Source organism: Geospiza fortis, unplaced genomic scaffold (assembly GCF_000277835.1).
Source record: "Geospiza fortis unplaced genomic scaffold, GeoFor_1.0 scaffold72, whole genome shotgun sequence".
NCBI classification, from domain to species: Eukaryota; Metazoa; Chordata; class Aves; order Passeriformes; family Thraupidae; genus Geospiza; species Geospiza fortis.
In genome coordinates this window covers 1944526-1966135 of record NW_005054338.1, presented here as the reverse complement: position 1 = coordinate 1966135, position 21610 = coordinate 1944526, and the positions used below count along the sequence as shown (strand labels likewise).

Sequence of the window (21610 nt, the reverse complement as noted above, 5' to 3'; positions counted from 1 at the left end):
AAAACAAACAAAAAAAAAAGGAAAAAACCCCATACATTTCCAAATAATGTAAAATACTGATTAAATCTGAAATTCACATTGTATATATTTTTAAGGTTTTTTTTTCCCACAACACAAGATTTTGATAGCATGCAATTTAACTGAGTGCCAGAGTGATGAATAAGGAAGAGAATCTGAAGTGTCATATCAATGACAAAATATTCAGCTTGTTGTCTCCTGTTGTCATTTTAAATAATACAGCAAAGCCTCCTTTAATGAATGTTTTATGTAAGATTAATCCTCCAAAAAGAATAGTTAGCACATGTTCTTTTTCTACAGACTCACAATGAAATCTCTAATGCCAATTATGGGGGTAGATTTGTTAACATAAACACATGATCCTCATTCTTTCACTTAAAACAGCACAGGTTGGCACCTGTTCCCTGGTTCGTATCAGAAAAAAATTGCTCCACCACTTCTGTGGATCAGAATCCACGTGGCTCAGGAAATCACCTCCCTATCAGGCATCTCTTCATACCAAAGCCACGTTTTGCTGTTGGTTGCCAGGGATTTATCTCCTGCTAAAGCAGAGATAAGCCAGCCCCAAACACAGGGGCACACCCTTGGTGGGGGCTGTGCCTTCCACGCTGCCAGGGAAATCCAGGAGAATGCTTGGGAGGCACTCCTGGAGCTCACAGCTGCTCCATTCATTGCACACCCTTCAAATCAGAGAGCCACTGGCCATGGCACTGCAGCTGCTTCTCTCCTGTCACCACTAAAAGTGCATTTGTATGCACCAGAAAAAATTAATTTCAGTGATTTAAAAAAATATTTTTCCATTATACAAAACAGGTAGAGGAAAAAAGAAAGACAGCAAAAGATTATGAAAAAAAGTAAATAAAAATAATTCTGCCACTTTGCATTTTTGGTTTTGCATTGTTAGCCCACAAAGGGAGAACGTGCTTTGGACAACAGAAATTTGAGGAGTCCTGCTCCTCCTGCAAGCCCTAATCCACATCAATCCTCCCAGTGTGCCTACAGAAGATATTCTAGAAGATTTTGAGGAAAGGAAAGTGGATCTGTAAAGAGAAAGCAGCTATGTTGTTTCCATTATTTCTTTTCTGATCCTTATCTTCCCATGAGAGAAGCAAGTGGAATGCAGGAGAGGGTAAAACCAGAAGAAATAGAGGTTTTTTTGTCACTGCTTGGGGGTTGGGTGGGTGAGAAAGAAATAATGGCTAAAATTGTATTATAGGAATACAAAAAATGGCACTTTTGCTTTAGCACTGAATCAAAGAATAAGAGAAAAAATAGTAACAGATAAGGCATTCTGTTCAGATTCAGTTTAAGAGAGACTTTTGCCCAGTTGGATTAACCAAAACAATTCACCTCGGTTATTTTATAACTGAAATTCAACATATTTCACTTAATCTAATGACATCTCACCCTGAAGCTCCTCAGGGTTCATACCAACCCACATCCTCCTGTGGAAGGAGCAAGGGATGTTCTTTGGTTCAGAATTAGACCACAGAGTCCGACTGCATCAATGATCACTTGCCCTGCTGACCCCAGAGCACATCAAGGGATTTAAACAATGTCAAATCTGTGCACAAATCTGGGCATCTATTCAGTCTGCCACGATTCATAACAAGTTTTTAGGGAACACAAGAAGCAAATCCTACTTAACCTCTGTTGTGAATTCACCTATTATCATAGGGGCATTATATTTAGAAGCTGTAAGCTACAATGTAAATTTGAAAAGGAGCAAAATTTAAAAAAAAAGCATACACAAGGTTACAATGAAACAGGGTTTTGTGCTTTCATTAGAATAATGACATGGTTAAGGTATTATTTCAATCCTATTCTAAAATGCCATTTGTTGTTTATTTGATATTACGTCTAATTGAGATTTGATAAGATTCTGACATGACTTTAGAATATCCTTTGTTTATCTTCCCATTTACCATTTGAGCCATTTTGCCCCATTTTTCTTTAGTCTACATAAAGATTAAACATCTGAGATATCACTGAGCTATAAAAAACTCATGATCCACAACTCTTCCTTTATGAACAAGGCATCATTTCTCATGTGCAGAAGTAGTGGAGGTCACACATCAACACTTCTGAAGGTTCTGGAACCCAAAGGAACCTTTGGTTGTAGCATGTGGGCTGCTAAATCCAAAATTAAGAAAACAAAACATCACAAGTCAGAGCTCTAACAGATACATGATGCCCTGGACCTAACATTGATATTTTGGTGATCTCCTGGGGTTTTTCATAATTTCTCTTTGAGGGTTTTTACCTTCAGAACACACTGTCAAGCTTCTCCTTCCAACTCTGATTCTAACTGTGTGTCACAGACAGGTGACGTGAGTCTGTACAGGATTGTCTAGTCTTCACCAGCTGCACAAGCCACAATACCACTGTGTAAAATTCACATTTAGGCAGATCATTTCCCATACTCAGTATTTGGGTCTGGGAATGCTATTTCAGCAAGTAGAATTTGGTAAAGGCACACTGGCTTCCTATCTAAAACAGACCAAAACTATTTAAACATTATTCAAGTTAGCGGTTTCTCCTGCCTCCCATCTAACAAAAATGAACCAGTTCTGATTATGCTTTTACATCCAGTGTTCTACCACTGGCAAAAAAGGGACTTCAGTTTTCCCTTACTCTTGAAACAAAGAAAATCTATCTGCATCCCATTTACAAATACACTTCTGTGTGTATCTGTCAAGCTCCTCCTGCTCTCTTCGTATCTTTCTGCTTCTGTCAGTAACGAACAGCAGCTTGCTTCAACATGCTTGCAACAATAAATTTCCACATTTTCTGGAGTCAGATTTTAAAAATATGCAATAGTAGTGTATATTATGTAAAAATGAACACATATGCAAATACATTTTTCTGAACTTCTAGGATTTAAATGTTTGGAATTGTTTACTATGACCGCCTGAGCATGAAATAAATAGCAAGGGTGAAGAATGAAAACCTCCTTTTATCATGTCCTACACTCAGAGCTTAATCTCAGTTTTACAGTTCAATCTTAACCCTAATTGTCCAGCACAAAATATGTTTCTTTCAGTATTAATGCTACTTGCTGCTCATCCTTATTTTGGTCCTGAAGTACTCCCTGCCTGCCTAATGGGAAAGTCCATCTACATTTGAACTTCTGTTTTCAGAAAATACATGCCATTATGTATTAGTTATGGGGTTTATAAGGCAAACATTCCAGTGGAACAGCACTGAGGCTGGGAAGAATAAACTGGAAGAGCCACTTGGCTCAGGTATCCCAGGAAATGCATATGCAATAGAAGAATCAATTTGTTACTCACTGGGAAGGGATTAGTTTTCATTTAACAACAAATATAGAACTCTAGGTGCTGGAATTCAGAATAAAGAAAAATGCATTAACTGGGGGAAAAAAAAGTTACTTTTCTCCTTATTGGAGTACTATAATCATAGTTGAATTCAGTATGTACAATTGCTCCTTGATGGATCTTGTTGAGTAATTTTGTTCAATAAGGGTCTGTCAATACAATTTGCTTTCAAATGTCAGTTTATACAATATCAAGAATAATGGGCTCACTCAGGTGCACTTGGAAATTGTAATAAAATATTAATTTTGGGCAAAAGAAAACTGTTAATCATCTAGTTTAGTACTCTACAATAATGCATGAATTTTTTGAGGAGCTCTGTGGAATAAATGTGAACATTGTAATGTGTGTTAAACAAAGAGCCATAAATAACTACACAGTAAAACACTGAAGAGGGGATATCCTCTCTAGAATGTGCTTTTTGTTGAAGAGGAGTCCAGGACAGCAGTGAGCAAACCATCCTATATCACTTCCAGTTTCTGGAAAGTAAGTGCATTCTCAATTACTTGCATGCATTTGAGGTCCACAAAGGTGGGTTGTTTCAGCAAGCTAAATTTCTTTGCTTCTATTTTTCCTACAATGTCAAGGAGCTGGATAGTTAACGCTCACAAATTAAGTGGCAGGAAATAACTGATGGTCACACTTCATTAAATAAGCCACATCAGGATACTTCCACAGAAGCTCCAGAGAGGGGCATGGGGCAATGATCCAGCTGCTGACCACAGCATGATGGGGAGATGATATTCACAGAGAGAAGCTTATGGCAAGAATAATTTTGATGTTTCTCTCTTGCTAATACAGTTTGAATGCTGAACAGTCTGAAGGAGAGATCTGGCTAACAGAACCTTTCCATGGTCACTCATAGCCTGGCACCCATCTCTAGCTCTTGTTGACAGACAAACTCCATGAAGGACTTTAGCTTGAAGGGAACAGTAGGAGAGGCATTTGTTTTCCCTTTTTCCCTTCCAGCTCAGCAAGCTGAGCAATCTCTGGCTCTTCAAAGACAGCAGAGCACCGTGAAGCTTCCTGCCTGTAACTTCTGTGGGCATTTACACAACAAACCCTTCACACAGCACTTCAATCAGGAGCTGCAAGAGGAGCGAGCTGAGAGCTTCCCCAAAGTGGAGCAAAGAACAGGGTGTGTAGCTTGGGAGAGAATGTGAAGAGAGAGATGCAGCTCTAGCAGTTTATAATTTGGGTTTTCACAAGGGGTGTGTGTGTGTGTCATGAAGGAAGCTTCCCCAGCTTGTGCCAGCGCCAGTGTGATGAGGAGTGTAAGTGCTAAGTGCTTTAAGAATTCTATTTAATATATGCAAGGCTATCACTTGAGAAGAAGTACTTATTGCTCATGTGAATCCATCTGTCACTGCAGACCTACACCAGCTAAGTCATGTCAATTTGTACTGCTAACAGGTGGAGTAACAAGGAATGAAGTAATTTGTGACATAAATGATAGCTAAATAAAAAGGGAGCTGTTGTCTGCAAATGGACTTGTTTTTGCAAGAATCTAAGACAAGTTTTTCAGGCCTGCTTTAAGTTTTGCTTCTGGTGAAAGCAGTGACAGACTTTTGATGTAACTATCAAAGATAAGCACTCTTGCATTAGAAGTTATGTCTAGGCTTAAAAAACACCTACATTTGAGACAATCTATTTATGCAGAAAGACATAATGCCCCGTCCCAGCAGCATAAATTAATCTTTAAATTGGCTAAATGAGGATACCTTTTACATAAGAGAATCTCTGCACAGTGTAAAAGCTGAATTACACAAAACTCAACATCAGCTGTCAATGCAATGGTAAAAGAAATACACTCCTCTCAACTACTGAGATTAAAGTAGAAAGGGAAAAAAGGAAACCAACAGCTGCATGGCCCTGCCAAGCTGCTTTCCAGACACTTATTTATAGCAGCCTTTCTAGTTTAGTTCTGTGTTTCATTAAAACATCTGTGGTGAATTTTGTAGAAAAAAGATCTAAAAGCATTTTGTCTTTAGTTAGAAATAAATTTTCTGAGTATTTGGAAGGGAATCTGCCACTTAGCTTGAGTTAAAGGTTTTGGTAAATAAAAAGCATCTCATTATCTTTGTTCCCAATGACCCTAATAGCAGAAGAATGCTGGCATTTTAAGTCTCCCATATAGTTAAATTAACTGAAATCCTACCCACAACCAATATGTGAAGCAATTAGGTTATAATTCTGCAGTTATTAAATGTTAAGTACCTCTGTTAGGCTCATGAGAATTACTGTCCACCACAAGCCCAAACATCTCCACTGAATCATGCACAGCAAGAGAGTCAGTTCTGAGTCTCTTACATCCCAGATCAGCACTACCTTGTCAAGATTGTTTTCATAGTTTCTTTTAGTTTGGGTTTTTTTTTTTTCTCAAAAATGTTTGGGATTTTTTTTCTTACATGTAAAGCAAAGCTGTTTTTAGCAATTTAGAAATGGAAAGGGCATCCTCTGGTCATCTCTGATGAAAAAAGAGGCAATTCAAAATTTGTACTATGATTAATATAAATGTAAATATGATAAAGTAATAAGAAAGAGTTAAATAGCAGCACTACAGGTAAGATTGTTGAGATGCAACTTTTAGCAGCAATTTTTGACCTGCACTGCAGAGTTTCATGCCCCCTGACCCTCCACATGCAATCTTTCTCAAAGGAACACATCTCATCCATTGGATTTATCACAGTTCTTCATTGCCTCTCAACTACCTGAAACTCTTCCCTTTCTCTGGGGTTGCTGCTTTGCTCACTTTTTTCTTTTGGTTGCTTTTGACATGATCAAACAACATTTATCTCCATTAATTTGTGAGGATATCTGTTACACATCATGCAGTTGCAGTTCCATCTTTTCCCATTTTCAATGTTTCATCAGATTGAATGAGAATTCTTAGTAAAAGATATTTAATAGCAAGGAATTATGAATGAGTTTCATTAAACAAACTACATTTAAGAGTTTTAAGTCCATAAGACCAAAAGCTTTACAAGTACTCCAAAAAACAGCAGTCCTGAGGATCTTGTAAAATTAACTTGTAGGTAGGAAGGGAGTTGAGAAGCCAGTTCATGAATTTGAGGCCATTTGCAATTTAACAGAATCAGTGGGATGCTCTACATAACACTGTGTTCAAAACAGAGAATTTTATGGGGCCTGCAGTATTTCCTGCTCAATAGTTGTTTACTTATAGGTATCACCTCCTTGTGATGCTGACTGCCACAATTCCTAAGGGCTGTTAAACACTCCGAGATATCCCATGGAGAAAAAAATATGGAAAGTATTTCACAAACTGTCGACAAAAGAAACCAAAACAGTCATAAAAAAAGACATCAAAGCTGCTGAGATGCTTCTATTCAAAGAAAGCAAAGAAAGAAATAATAGCACTTGAAATAAAAAGAAAAGCAAGAATCATCTTGTAATTAGAATTACTGCAGCAGATAAAACGGGGCACAGAGAATTACAATAGTTTCTTTTGTATAGCAAGTCAGTAACATTATGTAATTTTCCAATTTTCTCCCTTTTTTAACAGAAGAGATTTTTTTCCTTTCAAGAAAAACTTTTAAGTAACACTACAGATACAGGATGTCCAGAAAAGAGACCAGCCTGACATTAGCCCATGCACAGGTCCATTTTTAAACAAAAATACATAGTTTGGAAAAGAACTATACAGTTTTAACTATAGTTATATGTATTTACTCTTCATTTATTCCTTTTGATGGAAGATGGTGTTTTATGGCTCCAGAAGAGATGGATAACACAAGCACCCTGTCTTAGAAAGGAGCCCTCTAACCTGTCCTCACTCATTTAAAGAGAATTGCAGGAGTTCCAATCATGGTAGAAGTTATTTTAAAAACAGTTAAAAAAAAGGTGGTTTTCATGAGATACAACTTGCACCTACCAAAGCATACAAGGGTTTCAAACACCAAATTAATAAAAAATTAAGTTTTCTCTTTCCAAATTTGTTTTGCTTCCATGTTTTAGCGATGGAATTTAAATTTTTAGGGAAGAGTCACAGAGTCACACAAATTCCAAGATTTTACAGTGGCATGTTTAAAGTTCTCCTTCTTTGGTGCATGTGGACATGCTTCATAAAATGGATGATTAGAGGATACCAGGCCTCCTCTTCCAATATTTAGGTTGGCCACTTAACTGCAGAACAGTTTCTCTCACAATTTCTCCTATACATTAATTCAGGAAAATGGCTTGTTCCCAAGAATTTATTGTCTTTTCCACTTCATTTTGGTTTGGCTTTTTATTGGAAAGGACATCTGATCTCCCTGTCTGACAAATACCAAATCTGATTTCCCTGAGATGTGTGGAGAGATGGGGCAGAGAGTGAAGGAAAAAAAAAATTGATGTGTGGGAACAGGCTGGAATACCTACCAGAGGAAATGCTGGGGGGTAAAGATCCACCCCCTGCCACGGGATGTGAGGCCAGGATGCTATTTAAAAATCCCGCCCTCAGGAATCTCGAAAGAGACTTCACCCCAATGGTCGGAAAGGATCCTTTCAAAGAAATAGAAATGATCATTAATCAAATGACTTGTTCTCTGGCTGACACAAGAAGTTGACTGTTTAAAGAAAGAACAACCAAAGCTCTGCAGAGTTAACAGTGGTTTCATGGGAACAGATCTCATGAAAAGCAGTTAAAAGCTCTTGCTTTTTAACCAAGTCATACAATACACAGCTTTAACCAGAAAAAGGTTTTCTGCATAGTCTGCAAATGGAGAATTCCAGCACTTCTAGGAGCAATAGAAAAATTTGGTGTTTCAACAGCAAATCGCACCTGTGGGATACTCATAATGCATTCCAAATGACTCCACCATAGAGGCACGTTACAATTTTGTGTTCAAATCAAAGACAGACCAGTAGAGGTGAGGCTATACCAGCAAAGCTGTTTTACACCAGTATTTTAAAGCCACCTGACAAAAGTCACGTCAGGGAAGGGGCAAAGGGAAACCAGAATTTGTAGCTAAAATACTGAATTCTGTGTCAAGGCAGCTCCAGCAGTCAGAGTTTCTGTCACACCTCCCAACACCTGTCAATATATTGATACAGGCAAAAACCAGGAGAATGGATGATGACTAAAGATAATTAGCTTTTTATACATTTTTCATATAATTGTTACTTTTTGATTTTAAGCAATGTGGACATGGCCCCTTTCTGCTTTGCTGTCACCAGAAGCTCATCACATTTTATGCTTTCACTATAATAAACTGCATATTCTTCTCATTATCTACATGTATGGCTTTATTCCTGGAAACAATGATTATCTCATTCACCTCTTCTAAAACAAGTATTTGTGACATATCTACTGCAGTGGTGAGAAATGAAGATGCCTTAGCATTTGATCCACTGTTTCAGCTTTCAGCATTTGTACAGAGGTCTGCAGACATCATTTCAACTTCCCCACATTAGTACTCAGTGAGTGCCAGCATCAAAGATGGATCTGAAATGACAGCTCTGCACATCTCACTGAAAAGCACAGGGTCAAGATTCTCCCACCTGGCAATAAAACTAAACTGATAATCAGAATAATCTGGGTATTTCTGCAAGTGCATCAAGTAAGCATCCATCCAAAAAGTTAGGCAATGGCAAGTTTGTTTTCCTCACCTTGCAGGTACTTCAAATTTGTTCTTTTAAGAGATAGAAAGCATCCTGATCTTTATAGACAATGAGAAAAATAAATAGCCTTCAACAGTTGAGATTTTTTCCCCACTAATAAAAATACATTGAGGAAAATTTACTCTCAAAACACACATGCACCTGTGGAATTTAAAGTAGCCTAGGAGAGCTTTGAGTTTTTTACTTTTGTTTTCAAGCAAGAATTCTAATGTTTTCCCTCAATCCATCTGTCCTTTAAATTTGTTAGTTAGTCATGCTGCAGTCTGTGGAAAAATAATTAATTTAAAATAATTAATTTAATTGATCTAGATGCAGTACTTTTATATCTGGTGGCTAAAGGTAAGTTTTCCCTCTGGACACTCAAGAGAAGTCTTTGGCGTTCCTATAAAAGTGTTTCCATATTCCACGGCTTTCACTTTAAAATATTTGCAGAAGTGATCCTGGACAGACAGTACAAAATGCAATACACAAAAAATTCAATTTTAAAATGGAAATTGTTCCATTAACTCCAAGATGTTTGATACTAAACAGCATCTTAAAACATAAAGGCTAAATAATGAACTTATGAAGACTTCCCAAATAGAAAATGGCTCCTGTTTCAAAATATGAATTATACCAACCATAAGGTGTAGCCACTGAGTCACACACCATATGTACAGACCTTCAGAAAAGCCAAACAGCTTCAGCTTCACCATGGACAGTTTCCTCTGTTTCAATGTTGTTAAATGGCTAATAACTCCAGTTTTGTAAGCCTTACAGTAAGTTAGTTTGTTATACAAAGTCATGAAGACAACCCCAAATTTATTTTACTTATTGTCCATATTAAGAAATAAAAAAAACCAAGGAGCAGTGAATTTTAGAGCAAAAAAATCTATTAATACTAAGAAGAGAACTAGAGGGCTGAAACTATTGAGGTTTTATAAACAGCAAATAACTAAAAGAATACATATAAATACCACTTTTCTCTCACATTAAAAAGTCAGGGTTCAGTTGCTTAAGTGTAAAGGGTTTGTGTCATTTGAGATGCTCTAAAAAATCGGAGGCATTCCCAGCTGAGTGGCAGACATGACATGATCAGCAGGAGATTTCCACTCTGAAAGTGGCTGTGAGAGGCAAAGCAGCAATTGGATATTTGAGTAGGCACTGAGTGTAATTTTAGGCAACTGAATCCCATCTAGTCTCCTGTCACCTCAGAAATATCTCTGACTAAGCAGAAGTCAGAGTTACTAGAACAAGACCTCATTTAGTCTTCTAGAAGTCCACAAACACCTCCTGAAAAGGACAAGGTTGGTGACATTCAGCCCTGACCAGTATCCATCAACAAAAAAATGCAGACAAATGAGAGATTAAAAGGTCATTCATCTTAAAATATGCACGGCTCTAAATTAAAATACAGCCCCAGAATGAACTTTTTTTCAGCCCCAGGTGAGCTTTTTTCATCATGTGCACAATGTGAAAAGGATTTGAGACTTGATTATGTGATTTTCTGTTGGGAAGGTGATAATCACTGCAGATAAAGCAAATTAATTCTTGTTAAGCCACATCAATCACCAGCAGATGGACAGAGCTTTGATAAGAGCTTTGGGCATTTACAGTAGTTTAGAAGTTACTCAAACATTTACTTGTTTGCATAAACATTCATTAAATATTTGAATGAATGACACAGAATCACAGAATGTGTAAGGCTGGAAAGGACCCCTGGAGTCAGCTAGTTAACCAGGTTTCTTGAGAAATTATGCCATTCTGTCAGTCCACATCACACAGAGACTCGTGTTTCCCACCACTTCTGTTGTTTTCTGCAAAAACTCATTTTTGCACTGGGTGCACTCACAGTGATGGAAAGATCTTTCAGTACAAGATTCTAAACTGGGAAAAGGAGGCAAGAATATTAAGCCATGATTTCTCAGTGCCCTCAAATGCTATTGTTATTTAGCAGTTTACAGTCATGGATTTATTGAGGAGAAAACCCCAACCTCTCCCTACTCCACAGTTACACACTATGAACATCGTGTCACCTTAACATGGGAAACCACATAAGCTACAATATTAGCTGGAAAAGTGTGTTGAAGTATAGAAATACATGGAATAGCTGATAGTTCATGAAGTATCCACCACTTTCTGAGCCCTGTGATACCAGTTTAGAACTCAGTGTAAAATTCTTCTGTTTCACAATAATTACAGCTAAGTGCCTCAGCTCAGAGGCAGTGGGGAGTGCTGAATCAATTAGCCTGCCTTCCGCCTTCAGCTGTTGTTCCTGGGGGAATATCATCCCACAAATTGTGGAATTTGATAGGGAAGTCACTGGCACAGCATCCTAAAGTGGCATCGGTTGAAGCAGGATATCATCCCCCTGAGCAGAAGGGCAGGAGAAGGTGGCTGGGCAAAGGAAATCCACATGCTTAGTTCAGCTCCAGGGCACTGACATTAATTCACACCCATTTATTGGCACTGTGTGGTCACAGCATGGCCAGCCAGGAGGGACACACTGCTCCCAGCCTACATCCCATGACCAGTGACAAAACTGTGCCCTGTTCTTTGTCGCTGCTGGCTTTCCTTATTTATTACTATTATTTACTAAGTATTTATTCAATATTTTCTGCAGGTGGAATTGACCATTTCATGTGCTGTGTACTTCTGAGCATCTGACAGCTACAAATTCAAAAGCAGCTCTTTGGCTGCCTAATTTAACAAACTGGATTGAGAAGTTCTAGAGAGGTCACAATTGCCTTCTATTTTTATTTACAAGCACCATCTCTTTATTGCCTCCAGCAAAAGAAGACTTCAGTCTGTTGTTCCTTTCCCACAGATTTGGTTTGGAAAAAATAAGGAAGAATGCATGGGTGGTATATTTAATGTAAAAAATCCCATTACTATTTGTTTCTATATAGTCAGTTCTCTTGATGCTTTCCATGCAGGGATTGTTAAAACCCAGCTAAGAGAAAGCTCTCAGGAACTCTGCAGATGAAGGCTTTGGGGAAGGGAGGGCTGTAAGGAGTTTTTGCATTCAGTTTGGCTGGAAGCAACTGGCTGTTTTCACTCCAAACTGCATTTTCATGCAGGGTGGGCTGAACATTTAGTAACAGGATACTGGAGGACAGAATGCAGAAAGTTTTCCTGCTTCTGCATAGGGGAATGATCCAATTTTATCACTTAATGTCTGAGAGAAGACTGGCTTCTGTTAGGAGCACTTCCCATTCTAAAATAGAACCTCATTTTTATTGCTACTAGTGTTTCCTTGGGGAAGTCAGAAGCAGGGTTAGAGCATTTTTTTTTTCAAAATTATTTGAAATATATCCATTATGGAAACTACTGAAAACCAGTTGACTTTTCTCTCACATGATTTTATTGATTTATCCTTGCTAGACCACCAGGAATGGCACATTACTTCATAATCTTTTATGAGGGAACATATGGAAGGTTTTTATAAGGAATGGCTGTATAAAACTTTGAAATTATGATGTCAGATTACAATTTTTAGAGCACTCAAAAGGCTTGACTTGCAATGGAAAAAAAATCAGAAGCAGGGAAAAAATTTATCTCTGATGAATTTGCTGGATCATGTTTTCAGTACATTTAGAAAACATAAAATTTTTTCAATGCAATAATCTGGAGATTTAGAATATGCTCTTATTTTAGAGCTTTTTTTCATGAAAGCAAAGGCTGATAGAGTGGTATGCCTAGATTCTTACCTGAATAAATCATATCTCTTAGAAAGATCTGATTTTCAAGATCTTTTTTTTGCAATAGACATCACAAAATATTAGAGCATAGCAAGAATTGACAAAAATTACCGTGCTTAACCCCTGCTGAAATCACAGAACACAGAATGGCTGAGGTTGGCAAGGAGCTCTGGAGGCCACCAAGTCCATGTGAATCATGTGGGGATTTCCATTACTTTGCAAATAACACAGTGAAACTCCTGAAGGCTGAATTCTGCTCTAGGGTACCCGAACCAGTAAAACCAAACCTGCATTGGGCTGTGCAGAGGGAAATTTATCCTCTCCTGCTCAGCAGCAGATTTTCAAAGGGGTGGTCCCATTTTGTTTCCCCAGATTCTACCAGAGTAGTTGATGTCACACCCACAAATAATTTTGTCACCCCTCAAGAAATTTTCAAGAACTCATAGAGTCCTTTGACTGCCTTTTCCTGGTGTCTGGATTATTTATTTCAATGGTTGTTTTGCTCTTCAGTTAGATTTTAACTCTGGATTTCCTGCAGTTTACTGATTTGGAAATAATGAAGCATTCCTATGCTTTGGCTTAATTTCTGAGGAACAGACCCTTCTAGCCCAGCCCTTGGGGAACAAAATTTCAAAGTCCTGCTTTTCTATATCAAGTTCCCTAATTTCTGCTCCAGATTTATATTGATAAGGTCTTTCTGGAAAGGTGAAGAAGACAAACACTGGGCAGGGCAAAGCTGCTCATCTCCATCCCTGATGAGTTTAAGCTTGAGATCCTTGTGGAACACAATGCTTCCCTACAAACCTGCACTCTCATTTCTTGACTGGCAGATGGGAATAAGTCCAGAGGCAGGAATATTTACACAGAATGAGACTGTTTTAGAAAACCCCAATTATAACAACTTCTGACTTTGCTTATGACTTCTCTGGGACGAAAAGCAAATGCTGAAAGAATCTTTCAGTTCCTAAGGAGGGACTGATGTAAGTTACAGAATATTTGGGGAGAATATTAACATCTAATTTAATTTCCCTTGCTGCTTCTAGACAAACAGGTGATTTGTGGGGGAAAATGAGGGAATTGCTTGAAAAGAGTTCTACAAACACTACAGGAATTTATTTTGTGATGTGTTAAATGTCAATGCACACTGAAGTTCTGGTTGCTGGGAAGACTGGTGTGACAACATTAATATGATTAAGGCTTTTAACAGCCATAACAACTGCTGTGTTGAATCATCTTTGTAGCCTTAATGGAATAGAAATGGAAATACTGAGCTTCTATGGGATAAAACTGGGTATGCTTAAGCTGGCTACTAAATAAGTGTTTTTCAGTCCCTGCTAAACTGAAAATAGCATTAGCACAATGCTAAATAAGAACCTGAAATCTTTATGTGTTTATAGGGATGTATGATACCCAGGACACTGCCACAAGTACTGTGTGCTGTACATTTGAATTTCATTATCATGCATTCATTATTAGATGAAAACAAAATACTTTAAAATTACAGTTTTCATGATATAAGAAACCAATGCCTGTAATATCAGCTGAAAACTTTTTGATTCATTTTGTATACATCATTATTTCAAGGAATTATGAATCCATTAATAATTGTCTGAATTATCTTTTCATCAGCCACTTTTTGTTATTTTGCAAGGAAAAATCTAAGCATTCCTATCATTGGAATTCTTTGTTCTTTTAAGACAGGAAACTCCCATGTGAAATGTTGGTGGGGTAAATGGGATGGTTAAGAAGTTCCAGGAGCTTTTTAAATTTTCAGTTGCCCATTTTCATGGTATTTCCATAAAAACAGAGATTTGGGGATTAATTTTGTACTTTATGTTTAGAAATTGCAGAGAGGTTTAATTTAACGAGTGAACTAGCTTTTCATGGGTGACATCTGAAGGTGAACGTGTTCATGAAGCTGCTGTGCACTCTGCAGCTCTGCAAACAAAGCTCTGATTTTCTCCTCTTTTAGCCTTGTCACCCTGTTACAGTATGAACCAGGGCTAGGAGACAAACACTCCCCACTTTTAGACAATAATCAGTATCACTGAAAAAGCCTCACTGTGTTCAGTTGAAAAAAACCCCTTGGAGCTGAGTGATTTTCTGCTGAACAAATGTAGGGTACAAACTGAGGATTCCTTTTGCTTTTCACATTCATCCATTCACAATTCACTGTGCAGCAATATCAGTAAAATTAAGCCCACAGGTTTGATTTCCTTCCTTGTAACAAACACCAAGTGACTCCCTCAATTAAAAGATGCCAGGATTAGAAGTGGAAAATCGTTGTCATTACCAGAATTCTGGCTTGGAATGAACTCTTTGATTAGAAGTGGATTAAATACTGGTTTAGATTTACAAATCCATAAGTTAGACAGAAAATCCTCTTTGCTCACTGAAGGTGTCCCAGCCCACACCTGGTAAACCAAGACAGCTTTGGCTTGCTCTCTGATGGCCTGAGGCACACAGACAGGAATTCTGCTTTCTTTTTTGAAAAATGCTGCTGACCAAAGAGAATTAGCTGTGCTTGTTAATTTTCTCCTTGTTGATACCAGTGGATTCAGAGGATTTTCTCTGCAGCTCAAAGACCCCTTGGTGTTCAGTGAATGCCATGTGGTAAAACCTCTCTCATTTCATCTTCCCTGTGCTGGTTTTGGCAACAGTGACTCTGCCAGGATGGAGGTTGGGCAGCATTTGTTTACTTAGGCCACAAAGTCACAATTTTCAATGCTTATAAAGGCATTCATTGAAAACTGGAAGTAAATTGCCAGGTTTACCTGAAACACTTGTGTGCTGAAGAATGCGCTCAACTACAGGGTAGAAGAAAAAAGCATAGAAAGGAAAGAGGGCAGACTCTTTTCCAAAGTGGGTAAATTAATTATTGTCAGTCTAGGGAGGTATTAACAAGTTTCTGTTGTTTCAGGAAGAAAGGTAATAGATTATGTGAATTCTAGCAACAGTACAGTGGTTTGTTTCAGGTTTTTACTATTATAAAAATTCTGTACTATGCTTCTCTAGATAAAATATTGAAATGAAGTCATTATCAGCTAAACTTATTTGCTTTCAAATTTCATTCAGCAGAAATTACCTTGTTAAAGTTTAGTTGAAAAATGACAATATTTACAGATGGATGCTGTTATGAATCTATTTGAGAATGTCTGACAGAATACATTTGCTTCTGAAAAGGTGTTTACAGGATTGTCATTAATGTTTTGTGCTTATATTTAGAACATACTTAAACTGAATACTCTGTAACTTCACACCATCTATTATGATGTTTTAAAATCATATTCTTTTCTTTCCCATGTTGTTTCTCTTTTTCAATTGTGTCTCCCTTAACAGCTTTATCATCCTCTCCTGATTTACAAGCACTATATTTATCTCTGTAGAAATGTAGCATTTATGTAGGATTATTTTGTGCAAACTGAATTTCCAACCAGGAGTTTGGAAAGGATCCCAAACAGTTTGCATCTAAGTTATTTATTCTTCTGGAACATGAACTATGTATGTATTAAAATCAGAAAGATAATTATAGCCAGCAAAATAGTTTCTTTTCCTCACATCTAACTCACATTTCTATAAAATGCAATATCAAATATTTATATGAGAAAATTACCAGACCATTTTTCAATTCTTCTTCTTGATATGAATCTGCTATTAAAGATATCTTAGCTTGTTGCTTTGCATTAGAAATTTGGATGTGAGCCTTAAAGCTGTAGGAAATATCACAAGGAAAACTTTTGTAGCAGAGGTCTGTATGGAGAGGCTAGACCTGGAGGGTCTATGGGTAATAATAAACAAAAATATTAATATATAATACTAAAACCCAATAATGGCTGCTATTGAAAAACCACACCTATTTGAAGATGAGTAACACAGTTTACATTTAAACCAACTATTTCCTGCTTGTTACATCCTGCTTTCACCAGCGGAAGGTGTAGCAGGATGCTCTGCCTGGAATGGGTGAAACAACTTGAACTGTGCCCTATGTATGCAGAGCTATCCCCAGCCTTTCACCATGCTCAATCACATGTACATTTACTCGTGTGTTTTTGCCTCTATACAGAAGAACAAATGAATGTACACTGATCAAAATAAATCAACCAAATACAGCTTGTGAATTGGGATTATTGATTGCTTCCTATACACTCTTTAACCCCCTCACTCCTTTGGCTGTCAGCTGCAGTTGCCATTGTCATTTATAATTGTTCTCATTCTTGCTTTTATGGTTTTCCTGCACAGGCAACAGATCAGCCATGTTGTGCAGCAAATCTGTCAGCACATGCAATATTGTCTCCCCCTGATATTCATTGATCTTCTGGTTGCTGTTGTTAAAAAAGCCTCAACCCTTCATATATCTCCTGCACACTCTAAATATCTGGCCCTTTAACTTATTGCACCATAATCTTCTTTACTTTCATGGTGGAGGAAGAAATTGCATATTGTATTTGGAAATTTCAGATGGAAAAGCAATAATTTGTGGTTAATAATGATGCTAATTGCGAAAAATGATGAACATGCATTCCCTTCAAAAGAAAATGAAATAGTCTGGCCATATTTTATCTACAGGACTTTATCTTTTTACAGCTGTTAGTAGGAGTAATTTTTGTCAGCTATTTTTCTATTAGAACCACATCTCAAGTCAAAGCATCTGAATATCTTTGAAAGTCAGATCCTGTGTGCCTGAACACAGACATCTGAAGGCAAAGGATCCTCAAGAAACTGAAATCCTGTTTCTCAGCTGTAACCTATGAAAGCAGAATTATGGAATTTAGTAATGTTAGATAGTGTACCCTGGTCAGATCAAGCTGCTGTTAACAGGGTGTTACTGCTTGACTGTTTGACAATGTGCTTTTTCTTCTCTGCTTATCGTCCTGTGAAAGATGCAGCAGCAGAATTGACAGTTGAGATGTATGGCTTGCTAACTGCAAAAAGGGAAAAGCAGAACACAGAAACGTGCCTGATTTGAGCTGCAGGAAACCAAAATGGCCCCTTGATTTTTGGAGCAAAATTTTCAGAATGTAATGCATGAAAGACAAATATCAATTTTTCCAGAGGGTTAAAAGCTCATTTATTCTAAGTACATGCCATTCAGGAGAACTGAGTATTGTGGATTCTTAACTTTTGCCAGCAACCTTCAACACATGGGTTCATGGTGGTTTGCATGTGTAAATTGAAATGTCCACGCGGATGTATGCATGTGTAAAAATAGCTCAGGACTATCAATATTAATTACATTTCTTACCAGTCAGGAAGGGTAACCTATTTTTCAAGAAGGCTACAGATACTTTGTGTGTCTGTGTTATGTGCACAGCTCTTTCAGCTCTGTATTTTGGATGATACTTCAATAAACTGAGCTCACAAATTTGGCTAACAATGCAGGTGGTTGGTAGCTGTGGGTTTTTGTGTTAATTTGATGGCTGGATTCTGTAATGTGTTGCAATATTTATCTATGAATAAGGATAGAAAGCAAAATAAAGGGAGTGAGCCAAATTTAAATGTACAGCTCCACTTACTGAACAATTTATAACACAGCTGAGATCCTGCTGTTTTGTCTGTCATTATGAGCACAACTAGAATAATATTTTATCAGAAAAATTCAGTTTTATACTCAATGCCATATAAAGTCCCGTGCTAATATGATACACATAAAGTCTCACCACAACAGTGGATTGTCCATAAAGAACATTTAAACTTTGCAGGATCATGCTTCCTGGGAGTACAATTTCACCACCCATGACCAAGATAGGAATATGGTCAATATTGCCACAAAAGTGACTCAATCTTTTTGTGTAGCAACAAAATATACAACAGTATGTGTACAATAAACACATGTACTACAAAATATGTCACCTTCTGAGATGGATTCTGAACATTATTTAACAGGTGGAAGAAAAGAGCAACATTAAATTCATTACAATAAAGGCTCAAAGGCCTAGAGCAAAATGTCTTGGCTGAAAAAAGAATTCACTATGTACTGAATCAGTGAAAAAAAAGGAAAAAAAGAAAAAAAAAAAAAAAAAAAAAAACAAAAAAAAAACAAAAAAAAGAAAAAAGAAAAAAAAAGTCAGAAGTTAAGAGCTTCATATGGTAAATTCCAGTGAAAGAGGATCAAGTTGGTGCTCTGCCTCCCTCGTGGACAAGGTAAGGTGCACTGATTTTAGTGCTTTTGTTGCACTGAATGAGTTAGATACAGTAATTTGAAAAGAAAATCAATTATTAAAGCTTTAAATTTGATCTGCAAATGAGTGCCTGAAGATTTCAGAACTGCAATTCCCTTTACAATTTGAAAGCCATGAAATCAAAACAGTGAGGAGACAATAAGGGAGTCGTAAGTGTCATTCCAAAGCCAGGCGTGATGTCTGAGGATGTGAGTTTACACAGAATTAGAGGTCTAGCTGCTGTCTTCATTTTTCCTCCTTTTGTGAAGGGTCTATTTTGAAAATCCTTCTAGAGAACACAAAAGTACATAATGCTGTCAAAGAAAATGAATGCCTTAAAAAGATCCCTCTTGTACATGTGACGGGTACGAATCCTTCAGCAGTCAAAATTTGGAATGGAAGCAATTCCTTAGAACTGATTTCCAAGAATTGGAAGTTATTTAGGGTAGAGTTTGTGGGGGAGAGGAACAAACAAATTATGAGTGTAATAAAGCCCTTGCATTGATATTTTTTATTGAACCAGTACTACATAGTAGTGATTAGGTTTGGCTTTAAACTATTGTGTAAGGCACTGTAGAGCAAAACTAACTAAAGATTCCAGTCTGGATTTCTTCCAGTATAATTACAATAGTCAGGGAGCCTTTTTCATGCCTTTTGTAGATATAGTTGTGCAGCCTGATTTTTTTCTGTAGGCACAGCTTTAATTTAATTTATAGACTTTCCATGGAAAGTCTTCAACACGATGTAGAAATGAAGACACACCTTACTTCCCAAGAGCCCAGCTTTCAGTGCTGGTCACACGCGTTTGCACTGGCGAAGGAAGTTATTGTTCTTATACCTGTTTATGAAATAGCAGCAGCTTGGCCACAGACATAAAACTTACCTGAGCATGCCCTGGCACACCCAAAAGAGCTCCCAGAATTATCACTGAGCTAACATGGCTTGAAAGGAAACATGGATGTTTTTATGAAGGGCGCAAGCATCTATGATAAATTAGTGAGGCAATCAAGCAGTCTTTTGTGGCAAACCATGCAAGGAATGGTGTTGCTGTAACAAAATCAAACAAGAATAAAGTTTCCCCAGTGAGTTCTGGTTAGCAATACAAGTGTGGCACCAGATTCTGTGCCATGGTGTGTTTGCCGTGGCCCAGCAAATTGCCCTTGAAATGAACTCCCTGCTAACAGAAAGCTTGTGCGACAGCAACTGTTCTGCTTACTGCCCTCTGTGATTAGGGATTGCAGCTAGGACAAATGAGAAATGAAGCCATAAGAAAAGGGAATTAAAACTCTATTTCAGAGCTACTTTTGAGCAGGCTTACTTTAGCATTTCTTTCCTCCTGTACAGTACATATTCCACAGCAATTTTGAAAACAGTATAATTTAAAAGTTAACATTTGCTTAGCTGGTAGCACCAGATAAAAGCTCTCATTTGCAATGAGCAGGCAAATTTGTTATTGCCCCAGTCAATAGCTATTGACCTGGTACACCACTTCTGCTTATTACAACCAAATCCTTTTTCTTTTTTGTTCAATAGTCAATGACACTGTAATGGAAGGCATTGCTTACAAACTGATGCAATATCTATCAGCAAGAGCTAGAAGTTAATGACTAATGGTTACACAGAGGAAAGCATGTGCTAAGAACAGCAGTACACATCTATTAATCAAATGTACTGCATCTGATGTGCCTTTATAGCTTAGTGGAACTGCAAAGCACATCAGATAAATAGTTTCTGTTGTTATTAATCTAGGTCTTAGCACAAAACACCTTTTATTCATGCTATCAATACATAAATAATTTGGCTAGGACAAAGTTTTGTCTGACTTCTAGAGCACACCTTTCAGTAATAGGAAATTTGGATTCTGCAATCCTAGACTTAGTACTTTGGCAAGGCAACTGCTCTCCTCCAAGCTGAAGTCATGTAATTCTCTAAATACCCCAGATGTGGCAGTATAAATGCAAGGCAACACCCTAAAAACAAAATGGGAAGAGCAGAGTGCATTTGTCCATGGCTCAGCCTGCTTCAAGCTCCTTCCTTATGGCAGAGCAGTGCTGCACAACCCTGTCCTTTACAATTTATGTAACTTGCACTTTCTGTGCCTGGGAGTGAACTTTGCCCAGAATTCACGTAGCCTATTTTCATTCCATAATTATGGGTGCATAATTGTTTAATTTTTTATAATCCTGCCTGACACCAAAATATTTTCTTTCAAAGTTCCACTACTTATTTTATACCTGAGAGATGTGTGGTTTTAGACACCAGTGTGACTATAACAGTAACAACTGCTATTTTCATACTACCTTCAAAAAACATTACAAAACATTAGTGAAGTTTGCTGACTTGGTGAAAAGCAGAACTGGTATTGATAACTTTTTGGCTTACAGTTCTCTATAATCTTTCCTGTAGAACATCAAATACTCTAATATTGGAGCACTGACTTATCTGTTTTTTTCTCTTTTCTGAATGCCACCTTGATTTCTCTCTAGACTCATGATGAGGCATTACAGAAAGAAAACTTACAAATATAAAGATTAAACAATCATGCCATTGCCAAGGATATTATTATACTGCACTCCCTAGGCACCATTTAATTGGATTTAAACAATGCTCCTCAACCACAACATTTTGCCTTTTTCAGACGAGACACACCCTACAAGATCCACCATGTGGATCCCAACCAGACCTGTGATACTGATTCATAAAGCATCCCTGCTGGTGAAGACTGGTGGAATTTAATTGTTGATATGCTCAGTGTGAAGCAAGAGCTAAATTCATTTAAGTTCCTACAGATTGACACCTC

The 21610-nt window shown here is 37.5% G+C and overlaps 1 protein-coding gene across 1 annotated transcript in view; it reads right to left on the bottom strand.

The window, feature by feature from the left end:
* Positions 1-21610, bottom strand: part of EPHA6 (EPH receptor A6) — a 334811-nt gene that overhangs the window by 52132 nt on the left and 261069 nt on the right. Inside the window, exon 11 of the mRNA XM_014307568.2 lies at positions 7731-7853. Within this exon, the coding sequence (XP_014163043.1) occupies positions 7731-7853 (123 nt within the window). The remainder of the gene's footprint in view (positions 1-7730; positions 7854-21610) is intronic.